This window comes from Candoia aspera, chromosome 3 (genome assembly GCF_035149785.1).
Source record: "Candoia aspera isolate rCanAsp1 chromosome 3, rCanAsp1.hap2, whole genome shotgun sequence".
Lineage (NCBI taxonomy): Eukaryota > Metazoa > Chordata > Lepidosauria > Squamata > Boidae > Candoia > Candoia aspera.
In genome coordinates this window covers 114492442-114509189 of record NC_086155.1, presented here as the reverse complement: position 1 = coordinate 114509189, position 16748 = coordinate 114492442, and the positions used below count along the sequence as shown (strand labels likewise).

At 38.5% G+C, this 16748-nt stretch overlaps 1 protein-coding gene across 1 annotated transcript in view; it reads left to right on the top strand.

The window, feature by feature from the left end:
* PSD2 (pleckstrin and Sec7 domain containing 2) overlaps positions 1-16748 on the top strand; it is an 83266-nt gene that overhangs the window by 47632 nt on the left and 18886 nt on the right. Inside the window, exons 8-9 of the mRNA XM_063300185.1 lie at positions 11219-11308; positions 12720-12763. Coding sequence (XP_063156255.1) covers positions 11219-11308; positions 12720-12763 — 134 coding nt within the window. The remainder of the gene's footprint in view (positions 1-11218; positions 11309-12719; positions 12764-16748) is intronic.

Below are 16748 nucleotides of genomic sequence, written 5' to 3'. Positions count from 1 at the left end.
TTGCCCAGTTTTCGCCATCGTTTGTTTCTTGTCTTTGTTGTTGCATTGTTATTTTTCTCTGTTTTTTCCCTTGTGAACCACCTGGAGTCACTGGGAGTTGGGCAATATACAAATTTAATAAATAAATACATTTACATAAACAAATAAACAATTCTTCTCTGATACTGGTCCAAGTGTCTGCCACCTTCCTCAGATTTTTAGAGAAATAAAAAAGATAAAAAGAAATATATGAGAGGCATTTTAGCCCAGAACAACCAATGATTTCATCCAGCAGCTTAATTATATTAGAGAGAAATAATTCAGGGATGGGTAAATCTGTCAGTTTTGCTGTGTCCCATATTTTTTTAAAAAGTCAAGCTTTTTTATCTTGTTTAAGAAAGTGTACCTTTTATTAAATTCTTATGTTTAACAACAAACTTAATGAAATTAGTACCCATTACATCAAAAGGTACAACTATTCCAATCATGGGGAAGTATCACTTGCCATGTAGTCAGAAAGGTTGAGGCACCCCTGCAAAAGAAGGGTGGCGATCCTATTTCACCACACAAATAGAAATGAATACACAGGAATTCAACTTTAAGTGCTGAAGCCCTCTCTGCGGAATGATTTCTCTCTCTGCTTCCCTCTCACCTTCATTTTTGTTCAGTGTCAGGTGTCAGTCACAACGATATACCAGCCTCCCAGATCCTGGTGTCCATTTCTCCTTGAACCTCACCTCCCTGCCTTTTATTGGAAGAGAGCAGTGACTTTAAACCTATAGGATACCTAAGAATCACCAACTCACCAGCAGGCCTCTCACTCTGCTGCACAGTTCTTTCCATTCTGTTTATGGAGACATTTCTGATATCCCTGCTTTTTATCTGCAGACTTCCCTTCCTTCCTTCCCCCGTGGAAACATTCAGACTGTTCCATGACTTGTGGCTTTTCCTATTGCTCTTCCATGACAGGCCACCGTGGAATTGCCTCTGTCTTTGGGAATACTGTGCCCTTTAGTGTAGAAATTGTAGTCTCATAGTTATGAGTGGGTCAGAACCTAAGCAGGCATTTCCTGTCTTAGTGACCAAGAGAATAGTGATGTCTTCGCACTGGACATGGGAAAGTAACTGTGGATGATCTGGGATCACTCTCACAGAAGAACCTTGTTTGTGAACAGAAATTTCAGTTTTTGCTAAAATTGCTCAAACATGAAGTAAATTTAGCATGTCATATTCTATTTGTGAGAACTAGGCATAAGTTACCAGAGACAACTTCTCACAATCTTTCAACTGGAGGAGATTTGGCAGGGAGCTTTTGAGATCCCAAATTCCTTTGTAAGTGAGGTAGTTGTGGTGGTATGATGAAGGTGTACGTTTTGGAAGATTCTTTGAATTGTAAATATTCAATAGTACATGTTGACATTAATTTCTTTTTTTTTTTTTTTTTGCTTTCTTCTCCTTTCTTTCTCTCCTGCTCCTGGATCTCCTACTTTTCTTGTTTAACCTTTCTCAGGTGGTAAGTTCAGTCACTAGAACATTTTTATCAATAAATTTGTTTACTATTAAAGTGTACTTTGTAAAAAGGAAATGTGTGCAACATATAGTTTTCCTCAACTTTGCTCTTCAAACTCTTTTTGACTTACTGAAATTAGTTATGTTTACTCATTTACTTACAAGGCTTATAAGCCACTCCAATCAAAGCTGACTCTGAGTAGCATACAATTCCAATCTCTGTATATTCAGATTAAAAACAAATAATTAAGTATAGCGATATCAACAATAAGAATAGAACAAATTAATAAGAAAAAACAAAACATGTAAAAATGATTTAAAAATAGGAATATCACACTCAATGGACCAAACATTAAAATACCCTTCCTCACCAGAGGGAGCAGTCATAACATCCCAGCCCTTTTGGCATCATGGTGTAGCCATGTTTTAAGGCAGGAGGAAGGGGCCATTCTGGTGTGTATGTGTGTGTGTCATATCTCAAAATACATGCTTCCAAGGTGTCTGCATGTTCATTCCTCAGAGAAAGGACCCAGGGTAAGCCTACCCTATTTGATATTATCAGGTGGACAGATGTTGAGAGAAGACATCCCACAGGTACTTGGACCCTGAACCATGAAGTCAGTTCTTTATTTTAGCCATAAAATTGTAATTACATTACTGAGGTGATCAAGGGTTGTTGAATTTAACAGACAGAATGCAGGCTGTAGATCCAATGGTCCTTCACCTCAAGGGCACAATCTTAGCTTATATGGAACATTTTAATATTTACACTCAAGTATAGCTGTTGGGAGAGCATTAAAACATGCTAATATTAGTGTTTGGGAACAGTTATTTGATTTAAATATCTTGTCTGCCTAAAAAAGGGAGCTTTTTACTTTTGTTTTATTCAGAAACACATTCCTGGGTAGGGCAGATTGGTCCAGTTGGCCTTCCAAGTCTCTGGCCTTCCATGTCTCTTGTGTGTTGCTCAAGTGTAGTAATCATTCTATTATAATCTATCAACAGAATCACCATAGTGTTGCAATTTTTGCAAGGATGATCTTTTCCATGTTGATTTGTAATTATCCACCATAATCAAATAATCTAGACTTCTAAAAAAACAGAAATGCCTTTAGCCAGTGGGCAATTAATGCTCCATATAGTCAGATCAGCCTCCCTCCTTAGTACCACATTAGGTACACATGAGGACACTTGGAATGTAGTTCTTAAGAATTTAGATTGAATCCAGTCCAGAGGGGAAAAGGAATAAAATGGTCCCAAAATAGCTCCATATAATTTTAGCACTGCTGGAATATGCTGTCCCCCCTGGCAAAATTAAAGTTGTGTTCCTGCCACTGATTTTTGAACTACCTAATTTTGATGCACTCTGGTAGAGCTGGGAGAAACTATGGCCAAGAATTTAAATATTTTGACATGCTCTATTGTTATTTAACTGCCTTGCATTTAGTCTTGGTCAGTTTACAAAAATTAAGATCTTGGTTTTAGTATAATTGATCTGCACCATGAAGAGCTTTAAAGGGGACAACCAGTACCTTGAACTGCACCCAAAAGCCAACTGGTAAACAGTGCAGCTCTTGAAGTAGAGGTGTTACATGTGTGTACCATGGCATGCCCATAACTACTCAAGTTGCTGCATTCTGGACCAGCTGCAGTTTCCAAAAGCTCCTCAAGGGCACCCCCTTGTAGAACACATTGCAATTATACAATTGAAGATGTTGCCTAGTTGGGCAATGAAACATCTGCAAGAAAACAACTAAGCTCAGAGACCACCAAGGACTCCACAATGATACAACTCAGTGATAACTAAGAAAGGAGCATCTATGAGTAAAGCCTCTCGTTCCTGGAAGGCTCATAACTGGCACCCAAGGTGAAGCTGTGGAAAGGTCCTCTTTGCCCCAGCTGCTCCCTACTCATTAGGTAGGAGATGTGAGTCCAGAACCCCCAAGATACAAATCAGTTCTGCAGGGGGGAGCATAACTGTCCTGGATTAAAGATGGTATCTCTCTGAAGATGGGTGGCTTACAAACCTAGAGCCCCTTTGTCTTATCTTATCCTGTTCCTCCCCATCCTGGCCTGAACATTCTCCTGGCACCTTGACAGCATTTTGATGGTATCACTTAACTGGCCCACTGTCAAGATAGAAAGTTGGGTATCAGCAGCATACCAGTGATACCTGACCCCATGTTGATAGATTAACTTACCCATGTAGATGTTAAATAGGAGCAAGGAAAGTGTCACACTTTGCAGCACTCCCCAGATGTAGGACATGATCTCTCCCCCCCCCCCCCCGCAACTGTCTCTTTAGGAAGGTCTAATTTAGAACAGTGCTGCCCAAATCTTGGAGGTGGCCCAGAATAGTATAATATTCAATGATATTGAAGGACAGTGAGAAATCAAGCAACACGAGGAGGGTCATATTCCCCCTTTTCCAATCTTGTCCAAAATCACTGAAAAATGTGATCAATGTTGTTTCCATGTCATACCCGAACCTGAAACAGTTTGAAATGTGTCCAGATAGCAACATTTATTGTTTGCATACATTTTTATACCTTCCATACAAGTTTGGTGAGATCCATCTTGGCTCTTTTCTCACATCTTCTGGTATTTTTCCATAGTGTCTTGCTGCCTTATCTGTTGTACATGAGAACGTTTGGTTGTTTTGGAAGTCATGTGTGTCTCATTGTATCTACATCAAAATTGTTACTTTCCACAAGCTGCATACACCGAAATCTTCCTGAACAAAGTTTTTTCCCTTTTCACTTGTTTTTACTGTCTCACATACTCTGTCTTTCCCACATGTCAGCTCACACAAAAACATAGTGTAATGCTGCTATTTACTATATTGTCTTAATGCTATTTAATGTTGGTGGGCAGGTTATTATTTTTATTGACCAAAAGTTTACTAGATACTGAAAATTGGTCTCAAAGTGCTGCTACATGGTGACAGATAATATTGGGATAAGGTGATGACTGAAATGTTCATCTCTTTTGGGGGGATTGGTGAGTAGCTAGATGACTTAACTCATCTGTTTTGAGGCTTATTTCATAAAAAAAACAGTATATGAGTGATTGCTCTACATTTACAAATTCCTTTTGTGGATCTTTCTTTTAGCTGAGCTATCAACCTTTAACAGTTACCAGGCACAGTTAAGACTTTTTTCTTTCTTCTTTCAAGTGTTCTGCAAGATTCCCAGGAGTCATCTTAAACTATATTTTGTCTTTAAAGCGTTCTGAGTCAAACGGTATCTTCCTCTCTTTTTATTAAAACACAAATCTATTACATATTAGAAAACCCCCAAAAATGTATCAAAAAATTACAGAGTACAAGGTAGCATAACATCACAATTGGATCAAAGGTAGATTTCTATACCAAGTCTTGTAAAGAAATAGCTAATCGTTTTCATTTGAAACACATAGAAGACCTTTTATTAGACTTTGAAGACCTGGATATTATCTCGGGCATGGAGTGTGGAGGTTGAGTGAACCCACTGTTGTGATTCTGTATATTTTTATGGTTTGAGTTAGGTTTGCCCTTAGGCACCATTATTCTATTATTGTTCTTTCTTTGTTTCTGGTTGGGCTTTTAATCCAGTTAGCCTTCCAGAGTTAATGGCAGCCATATGAACTAATACAGCAAACAAACAAGCTAGCTAGCTAAAGGAAGAAAATTTAGCTTTCTTTCTTAGAGAGCTAAAATAATGTGCATAGTTTATAATCTTTCTAATCTCATTTTTTCCTTCTAAATCAAAATATATCCTTTTGTCAAACATCTTTACAATTTCTCAGGTTGGATTATGTTGATAATTGACACTTTTAACATGCAAAATATCTACAGTGTCTTCCTTATACAGCCTACTGTCACTTTCCAAAGTTCTGATTGCAGTATGTAAAGAATACACTGTAAATGTATGACAATCCCCTATATTTAGGGCTCTTGTGTGTTTTTATTAATCCAGTGTCACCAGATGCCAGTGAAAGGAATAATGTTGGCTCCTTTCTGTCAAGCTCGATTCTTGCTTTTGCCCCCCAGCATATTGCTTTGTGTTTGATCCAGCTTTTATACACAAATGCTTTTTCTTTGAGATTTTATACATTTAATTCACTAATCTCATGCAAATGAAGCTGTACAGATGGTGCTTACTCTGTCAAAGAGCAAAGCAATTCAGCGGAATGACCTTGACCTATATTCTGCAGTTGCCCAGTCCTCAGCTTGTACAGTGATTGAATTTCTTCCTGACCAATTACTTTAAGAAATGGAATTCAAGGGAAATGCCATGCATTGGAGAGATGCATCAGACATACTTTCCCCAGGGGATATCTCTGTCCAGTGATGGTGGAAGCTGTACTTGTTGAATGTCTGCTTGGATGAATCCCTCAGCCCAGAATTGATCTGACAAACTAAGGCTGTGTAAGCATGTAGTTATGTATAATTTTGATTTCTATGGCCACCCACTCATACCTGACTTTGAGCTGCTTAAAAGAGTTAATACAAATTAAAACAAGAATAGAAATAACCATGCCCAAGGTGGGGAAGTGGGGACTGTTATAGGGAGACTCATGACAATTAACAACAAACAATTCAAATACACTAATTGGCTCACATCATGTCCTGGGCCAGAGCCTTTAGAAACAACCAGGTCTTCAAGGCTCTCATTGGGGCTTTTATTTGATTACTGGACATGAAAGTTTAAACATTATTTTGTTGTACATTTTGAGGCTAAAACTGAATTATTTGTGCTATACATACATGGATCCTAACTTCTAAAGGTTTCTACAACAGGAAGGTGAATGAAATGTTACATCTCACATTACATGGATTAATACACATATCTTATAGCTTCCTGGGGTATTGAAACTTGAGTGAAAATTGGATGCACACACCTAATAAGGTCATTAAAATCAAGATTTGTGTATTATTGAATTGGCATACTTCTTAATTAATTTATCAATACAGCACAAATAAAGTGAACACTGACTTCAGAGCCTGAGAAGGGAACAAGAAATTGATGTTTTCTAGTGGGGAAATCTAAAAAAAGAAGAAAATAGAACATAAAGAGATGTGATTCTGCAGTCATGATCTACAATATGTTTGTGTTCCTGCTTGAAAACAGTTGGGTATATATTGCAGCAAGTGCAAACTTCTAGCAGATTCTGAAGAGGAGAATTATTGCAGCTATGAGTGGCCACATTTCAGATGAAAAAAAATGAAGATTTATCACAATAGGGGAAGGAATCAGACCAAGAAACAAGCTCAGGAAATAGGAGTGATAGCAGAAGCAAGAGGCTTAGAATATGTACTGCTTACCCCTGGAACTCAGAAAACAGTTTTCACATACTTGTGGAAGAGATTCATGAGTTTTCAGAAGGAAAAACAGTATTGCAGAGTAAGATGTAGCTGAGCCCTGCAAGAAGACAAAGAACAACTTTAGGAGTTGTTGACTCACTACTGTGAGGACTTGAAACAAATTGATGCCAATTAGACCTGTCACTTAAGTGATGGGGATACCTGGCTTGGTAATGCAGACCTTAGAGAGCTAATTTGTTGTAGTGGTTAAGGCACCAGGCTAGTAACCTAGTCCTACCTCAGGATTGAAGCCAGCTGGGTGACCTTGGGCCAGTCACACTCTCAGCCCTAGGAAGGAGGCAATGGCAAATCACTTCCAAAATCTTGCCAAGAAAACTGCAGGGACTAGTCCAGGTAGTCGCCAGGAGTCAACACTGACTTGAAGGCACACACACACAACGCACACAATGCAGACCTTAGTTGTTGTTCAATCATTAAGCCATGTCTGACTCTTCGTGACCCCATGGACCATAGCACTCCAAGCCTTCCTGTCCTCTACTGTCTCCCAGAGTTTACTCAAATTCATGTTCATTGCATCAGTGATGCTATCTAATAATCTCATCCTCTGCCATCTCCTTCTGTTGCCTTCAGTCGTTCCCAGCATCAGGGTCTTTTCCAGTGAGTCCTCTCTTCACTTTAGGTGGCCAAAGTATTTGAGCTTCAGCTTCAGTATCTGTCCTTCTAATGAGCAGTCAGGGTTGATTTCCTGTAGGATTGACTGATTTGACCTCCTTGCAGTCCAAGGGACTCTTAAGATTCTTCTCCAGCACCACAGTTTGAAAGCATCAATTCTTCAGTGCTCAGCCTTCCTTATGGTCCAACTCTCACAGCTGTACATTACTACTGGGAAAACCATAGCTTTCATTATACAGACCTTTGTTGGCAAGGTCCGATGCTGTCTAGGTTTGCCAGGTTGCAGACCTTAGTAGCTGATTGCAAACTTGGTATGAGCCATCTGCCAAAGGAGGCAAATTCAGTGTTAGGCCACATTACTCTACCCTACTTTTATCCAATCCATCTTGAGTGCTGGGTCCTGTTCTGGGCACCACACTTTACAAAGGATTTGGAGAACCTGGAATAGGTTCAGAGTAGGGCAACAAAAAGGATCATAGAACTAGAAACTGAGCCCTATGAAGAGAGGGATGTTTAGCTGGATATATAGCTCTGGGAAAAGATGACTCAGTGGGAATATCACAGCAGTCCTTGAATACCCGATTCAATAGTTTATTTCAGTCTTAGACCAGTACAAGGATGATGCTCTGTGAAAGTATACATAATCTATCTTAAAATGATAGCAATCTATAATAAAATAAAATTAAAGGTTAAAATAAAGTTAAAATACATTTATCTTGAATACCTGAAAGGGTGTTACAAAAATGGTCAAGTCTTCTTTCTCTTGTTTCAGAGTACAGGACATGAAGTTACTGGTTTAAGTCAGAAGAAAGCAGATTCTGACTGAATGTCAGAGAAAACTTCCTAGCCATAGTTTGACAACCATTTCACTCCTAGATAGCTGGAAATTATTTTCGCAATGGGTGTATGGGTCTTGCAAAATACACCAGGCTTATGCACCTCTATAAAAATCAAGGAAAGATACTTTGTTCATGTCTCCACATGTTGTAAAGCACCTTGTTCAAATGCTTTGTACAGTCTTAGTGCTTATATCAGTCTTTCATGTGGAAACACTGTTCGTTTCACTGTTCACCCCAACTCTTTGTTGCCAGCCTCTTGAAAAGAGTGGCAACGTTTGTGAACCACCATCATTCCTTGCGAATATACTTTTCAAAAAATCTTTGGACTGTCTGCCTGAATTTTAACATCAGTGTTCCCATTGAAGATGTTACCAATGCTGTAAATTTCATCACACTTCTTAACAGACAGCAAAGTAAGGAGCATTTCTGTTAAAATCAGGTTTTAAAGATGAAAAATTCAAAATCCATGCACTAATGTCTGCTAAATCTGCCATGTTTCATCCATTCATAAAATACTTATCCTAATGTTTGTAAGTAATGCTTCAGGAGTAAAAACAAAAAAATTGATTGTAGGAATGATTTTATGTAACACTGTTTACAGTTCCCCACTCTTCTCTACTGTTAATTATTATTGATAGCTGTTTTTACAGTTATGTCCCTGTAAAAGTGAGAGCATGTCCCTTCATATGCTGTTATTGTTAGACTCAATCCTTTCCCACATACCTGTGAGATTTCCATTAACATTTCCCTCTCTTTCACAGGAAATAAATTTCTGTAAAAAGTCATGAAGAGGGAGGAGAGAGTACCTTACCTTGGAGGTGACCAAGTGGTGTGTGGTGTTTTTTTTTAAGTTTAAAAAAGGATCCTGTGCATACTCACCCACTTGTCTGAAACAGCACAGGAACCCTTTTCATCTTATAGCTTCTTCCAATATGATCACCTGGTGGTGTACTATTATATGGTCACAAGAAGCTGCAGTATGAAAGAGGGAAATGAACTGCTTCAAGTGAGTGCATGTGTGCACATCTAAATTCTTCTTAAAAGTTAACAAACAGAAAGAACATCCCCCCCCCCTCACCAGCAATCTCCAAGGTAAGGTAACTTTACAAATATTGCTTTTAATTCCACAATAGCATATCAGGCTTTTCAGATTCTGCTCAAAGCAGGCCACTCCTATTCTGGGTTCTGATGAACCAAACCCTATGAAGCATGCAGATTTCACTCCATGCATCAATCGTCTGAAAACAGACATTCCATGGATGGAACAGCTTATACATCCCTAACAACAACACATTCAGCTTAGCAGGTATTAGACCTTAGTGTTCTTTATAATGAGCCATTATATTACATCTACTTCATCTATCAAGTCAAATTTACCTCCTGCACCTCCATGTAGTTTACATGGCAACAGCACAGAAGTGGTGTGTCATTACCTCTTTCCTATCTGTTTTTCAATTTTCCAGTCTACCTTACAGGCCTCAGATTCTCTGGTGGTCTCACATTCAGTTATTAACTAGGTCTGGCCCTGCATCACTTCCAAGCACAGACAAAGTTAGGGTAGTGCTGCCATCTGGTGAAACAACCCAGAAGTTTACAGGTCTGTAAATTTCTTCAGAAACATAGAAGGCAGGCAATAAGAAACAAATGAACCATTTTCCTTATCTGTATGGTGAAATGTATTTTACTATAGCTGTATAAAATAACAATTAAGCACATAAAACAAGATGAAGAAAAGAAAGGACAAAGTGTGATTCCTGAAATCCTGGGATATCCTCGTGACCATAAAGGCAAACTCATATTCTGGACTATATTCCTTATTTCCAGCCTGTATTTTCCCCTTCTATCATTTCAGCGTAAGATACTTACTCAGCATAGTTCTTTGGGAATAATGGCATAGCAAATTGTAATACTGTAGTTTTACCCATACCACCCTATTTCAACATGATCTATACTATTTACAGGAGGCCAGCTGTGACTTTTGCTCAGATTTAACAAGCCACAAGTGCCTCCTAAGATTATGGTTCCCATGATTGCTCAGGTATCACCCCCAGCAACACCCTGTGCACTAATATATGAATTAAGGTTGTGTGAAAATTCAGAAAATCAGTCAGATTCTATCCAATTGTTTGAATTATTTAGAAAATCAATCCAATTTATATATATCAACTGAATTGCCAAGTCAGATCAATACAGTTCAGGTTTCTGCATCAATTAAAAACCCAGGTTCTGTGCATACACAGGAATGTTTTAATCATTCAAAACCATTAGAAGGCTGGACTGGGTAAGTTTTTCTGTTTGTTAAATTAATTTGATTAGGAAGTGTATTTAAAGCGATTCCCTGAACTGAATGTTTTCAAGCCCTATTGTAAGGTATCTAATATATCTAGTATAAAGAAATAAAACTAGATATGTTACAGGAACATCTCAGCAATATGTGAACAGGGACTATAACTGTTTGAAACTGCTTAAGTCATTCCCCCACCTCACTCCCCCAAGTAAGCTTCTGTTTTTTATATTTTATCAATTAAATACTTTGGAGTTGCATGATGCAGTACTAGATCAGGCTTTTCAAACTGATTGTAAGGAAGAGGCCAGTGAGATTACAATAAGGAAACCTCTTTCTCATTTCTCATGAAAGTTTTCAGGAATGGAATCCAGAAAAGAATCTTCTAATTCACTTCATGTTCACATGCAAACCTGATTCATTTAAAACATGGCTGCCTATAAAAGGAATCCATCATTTTTCTTTCTTTTCCATTCTGCTGTACTTTGGACCTAATCTCCTGCAGAGAAATATTGCTATATGAGAAACATCTGCCTCATTTGCCTGAATATTAATATATTTCATATATTATTTAAAATATTATGGTTTTTTGAAAAAAGGTGTCCAGTGATCTGCTCTTCTGCATTATAGAATATTGGGAAAAAGATGTCCTGCCAACAGTTTACAGCAAATCTGGATGGACTAAATGATGGGAAAGATTTTGCAAAGGATCTGTTAAAGGTAATGCTATACCCCAAAATGAGTCATTATGGTTGATAAAAACACAGGTGCCTGAAGTTGAGACTCCATTTATACTACACATACAGTAATGGATGCTAATCTACCACTGCTTATATACAGCTCCTGCATATTCTCATTTTCATTCTGAAGAAATTGTCTATATCAGCCCTTGTCACCCCATCCTACAGATGTCTTGGACTAAAATCCCTATTATCCAATTTATATAACTAATGGACATTATGCTTGGAGATTATGGAAATTGCAGGTCAAGACATATGGAGGCCTTCAGACTGATAAAACTGAATACAACTAATAAAAAAAAGTGTTTTACCACTTCAGGTTACAAGTATAGAAAGCACTGAATTCAGTGTTCCTTCATGTTAAAACTTTCTGTCTTTTGAAAGCTACCACGAAAAGATTTAAGGGTGCTCCAAAGCTAGCTTTTATTTAATGCACTACTTTTGTGGAAGTAGGAAGTTGCTCATGTGGGAGTATTCAAACTGATGCATCTCCTACTACATTCTGAAAAAGTACATGGGAGTACACGGGAGGGAAAATGGATAACATAAAGTATCAGAATATGATGCAATTGCCAGATATGTGTGTCCTCCAATTACATACTAATTCCTAACCCCACTTTGTCATGTAACCATTATGTAGTAAGCATTTTCACTGCCACTCATTCAGGATCACCCTAGAATACGTTTCCTGCTTCAACAATTGATAGCTGTTTGATATAAATTTATATTTATCACCTTAATAGTGGCATAGACTGCATGGCCATTCTGCATGACTGGAAACTTTTTGTATTGCTTCCTGTAGATTGTTTCTTCTACTTGCATATTTCATTTACATAGAAGGTCATGGGGACCTAAAGCGAATGGAGAATAAGGTTACTCATATATAGCAGCACAGCTTTCTGGAAACATGTTCATTTCATTATTGCTTTCCCCTGATAGTAAAATACATTCCTTTTAAAAAAATAAATTGTCTTGATGGTTCATTGCTCAAATACTCTGAATAATGGTCACATAATGGATAAGCAAGATCTTCAAAATTATAGGGCTGGCCATTAAACAGCGGAGGCCGCTCAGGAGTGTTCAAGAACAACAGTGTCTACTGCACAACTTGTTCTAAATTAAACTGATCTAGCTTATTGTCCCTGGAAGTAGAGGATGCTGTCCTGTGGCCTAGTGCTGAAGTAAAATTCAACTACGTGTCTGGATAGTTTTTGTACACAGAATGCTGAGCAAGTGCAGTCTTGACCTTTATTTTAATATAGGATAACTGTAAAAATAGTTTTATCATTTAAAAAAATTAAATAATGGTTAATATAGATACAATCTATAGATGGGTATAATTTTCTGATGATATTCAGAAATATTCTGATAATACTATGTTCTTGTTTCAGGCCCTGTATAACTCCATAAAAAATGAAAAACTAGAATGGGCAATGTAAGTAATTGTTTTAAATATACACAATACATTATCATCTGGTGACTGTAACCCTTACAAAGAAATTGACATATCATGGATTTTGTTCCATATAGAAACAGTATCAGAAATCAACATCTTGACTTGAACAGTGTGAGATAAACAATTTTAAGAGTTTGTGAAAGTCATTGCCCTCAGTAGTATATACCAGTTTTAAGAGCTCATTTTCAGAGCAGTTTTCCTTACTATTATCTAAACAGGAAGAGATAGCAAAGCATTATTTAAACAAGCTTCAGTTAAAATCTTATGATTTCAAAGAGTTCAAACAATACAACAGAAAATGTAAATGGAAGAGTCTTTATATGCTTTAAACTCAGTATTATCTTCATTGGAATTTCTGCTGCTGTTTTACATACTGTTTCACGTACTGTTTGGTGGTACTTTCTATTTGGTGGTACTTTCTACAGCAATATTTTTAGACTAATCCTAAATTAAAGGTTAAATTTAGGAAAGAATTTCAAGGGCTCAGTAATGATTACCTCAAAGCAGAGCTTAGCATCAGAAACTCGAAATATTTTAGTTTGGATTTTAATACAAGCCAGAAAAAAGAAAAGAAAAGCTTTGTTCCCTCACAGCCATTTGGTATGGGACAATCATCAATTTCCCTGTCCTGGTGGTCTTCAGCAATGTATTGTTCTTTGTTTCATGGAGCTTACTGCTACTGAAATTCATTTATATTGGTTTTCCTAAGTAATCTATTTCCCATGTCTGGGAAAACATATTGTATAATTTTGTAGTCAATTTGTCATTTCCTTGTCCCTAGGTAAAAATATTTTTTCCCAAAATCTCATTATTTGCTTTGCTTCAATGGTTGTTCACCCCCCACCCCGCCACCCATATCCCTCTCAGACTTCTCAATCTTTTTTTAATTGTGTGTGTGTGTGCCTTTGAGTCAATATTGACTCCTGGTGACTGCCTGGACTAGTCCCTGCAGTTTTCTTGGCAGGGTTTTTCAGAAGTGGTTTGCCATTGCCTCCTTCCTAGGGCTAAGAGCGAGTTCAAGGTCACCCAGATGGCTTTGTGCCCAAGGCCAGACTAGAATTCATGGTCTCCTGGTTCTAGCCTCATGCCTTAACCATTACACAAACTGGCTCTCTTTTTAATTGAGGAAGTAGTTAAATATGCTTGAGAAAGTGCACAGTAAAATCTTAGATCTAGTGTCTCTGCCTAGCCAAAAAAGAGTCTGAAGTGTATAACATGGTGGCTGTCCTGGTGAACAGGTTGGATACTTTCTTAGGATGCTTCCATCACTACAGCTCCATACAAAGAACGTTTTATTTGTGAGAAGGGAGCATTCCAGATGTACATTCCAGCCATCAGCAGGGTTGATGTGGAACCAAAAGTAGAGGTTTATGCTGCCAGTGCTAGTTTTAGGACTAGGAATGCTGATTGATTAAAAAAAAAATCAAACCAACCCAGAAATCACTTAGTAGAAGAACTAGAATAATGTTTATTAACACAGATACAGTTGTTTGAGAATTCTCAGCCAGTGAATCTCCTGAAACTGGATTCAAATAGCAATGATGTCAAAACATTTCCAAAGTCTTGATCAGCCCTTCGACCTAGAGAAAAATCTGTGTAAAAAGACTTGAAAGCACCAGAAAAACAAAAAGAGACAGACAGACAGGAGGCAGGGCAATAGGTGCTCAAACCCAAGGATTAGATTAGGAAGCCAGTTTGGTCTAGTGGTTAAGGCTCCGGCCAGAAACCAGGAGACTGTGAATTCTAGTCCCGCCTTAGGCATGAAAGCCAGCTGGGTGACCTTGGGCCAGTCACTCTCTCAGCCCAACTCCCCTCACAGGGTTGTTGTTGTGGGGAAAATAGGAGGAGGAAGGAGTATTGGGTATGTTTGCCACCTTGAGTTATTTATAAAGATAATAAGGGCGGGATAGAAAATAAATAAATAAAAATAAATAGGTTGAAAGCAGAGGGCCTTAATGGCAAAGGATAGCTCAAACATTGCAAGGTTCCAAAGTGGAAGGGTATAGAGGTAAATCGTTAGTTTCTAGAAAGACAGAAAGACAGATGCAACCACTTTGCCCAACTGAAATCAGTAGAAAGGGAGGAGAGAACGGCAAAGGGAATAAGGAGATGTGGGCCTATAGAAGTCTAGGCATTCATTTGGGTTAGCTTGTTAGGTGAACAGAGAAGGACTATAAGGTTGAGCAGAAATGCACAAGGAGAGAAAAAAGCAAAACAGGAGGGCCTGGGGAATCATGATTAAATTACTTCAGGATAATATTATTCAAGAAAGTTGAAAGTGGAGACAGCCAATGTGTCATAAGTGCCCTCTCTGCTTTGCTATCGCTGGAAACCTTTATCTTATGCTCCAAAGGATTGTTACAGTGCAGGCGTTTTATAATAGGTAACATGGACATCTTCTGATTGTTCTGTAATGTTAAAGCTAAAACTCTTATTACTCACAAAATCTAAAGTACCCATTCCAGCACTGTGAAATTTGGTGCAAATCAAGAAGGTGGAAGTTGACCCCAGAAGTTCAGATGAGATTTAGCAGAATTGTTTTGAAAATTCTGGCTGGCTACAAGAGTTGTGATTTTCATTATTTAAAAAATGAGACCAGTGTAAACTAATAAAGAAGTGGACCATTGTATGAGAATGAAATCCTAGTAAAACACTGGGCAACAAGAACATTTCTGCGTTTAAAGTCAAAAAAGAAAAGGAAAGGACAGATCATAAGTAGAGAAACAAACTGCACCTTCAACCTATACATTATACATACTTTATACATACAAGGTTTAGACTGACATTTTTTATGCCACCGAAGAGTCAACTGCTCTTTCCTGTAAATCCAGTTTCCATATTAGATGTTTTCCCTACCCCCTTCTTTTTCTTTTTAAAAAAGCAAGTTTCAAGTCCTGCTAGAATGAAGGATATGAGGCCAAAGGTTGCTTGCCCCAATTCCACCCACCCCCTATGATATTGCTCAATCCGTGGCTATTGCTCAGAAAACCCAGATAAATTATAGAAAGAAGCAGAGATTTTGAAGCTCAACCATCCATCACAGAATTCATCCCACTCCAGTTGTCCAGTGAAATAGAGACAGCCTCAGCTGCAGTGTTCCAGGGTTTTTTTCTTCTTCTTCTCTGCTCTACTTAGGAGACCAAAACCCAGCTACTGAATAGCCTTTTTCCCAAGTGAAGCTAATGAAATGTGTTCTCTCAGACCACACTGCTACTTCAGCCAGTTCAACCAACAGGGAGTGAAAAAGAGGAAGTTAGACCCTGGTGGATGGAGCAGGGAGGCAGCCAGCAGGCAGGAGGTGGTGAAGACAGACTGAGGAAAAGCAGGCACTGGGCACAGAGACAGCTCAGCAGCCACCGAAGAAGATTGGCAGGACACAGGCAGGCAGAAAGACAGCAGCCGCCAGATGGGCATGGGCAAGCAGTGGACTGGGTAGAATAAAGCAAGTTGGAAAGGGAAGCCAAAGGAAGGAATAGGAGAGGTGGCATGAATAGGAGCACAAGGCTCACTTTTGGCTGGTGGTCACCATAAGAAGGCAGAGAAACTGACAACTGAATGCTTAATTTTTAAGAAAGCCAACTGCATCGCTAAAACAGAATCTGAGAACTGTGATGGGGTTTAACAATATTGCTTGCTAGACAAAACATGCTCATGCTGGGGACACTGGTCAGATGTTATCAAGTAACAGTCCCCAAGTTGAGGCACACTCCAAAAAGTCACAGGAATGATTTTCTACCAACCTTCTAGTAACATATCACAGAAATACAAACATCATCTTGGTAGGGGACATCTGGCTTTGCCCTGATGCCATCAGCCCCAAAGTCATGCTCCACTTACTAATCTCCTCAGGATTAGGTGTGCATATTTTAGAAGAGCTAATGGTAATGAAGCCCTCTGCCTTTCAGAGAATCAGCACTTGCCATTTTGTCCAGGGTTTTCACCACCTTCTCTACCTGCCTTTAAG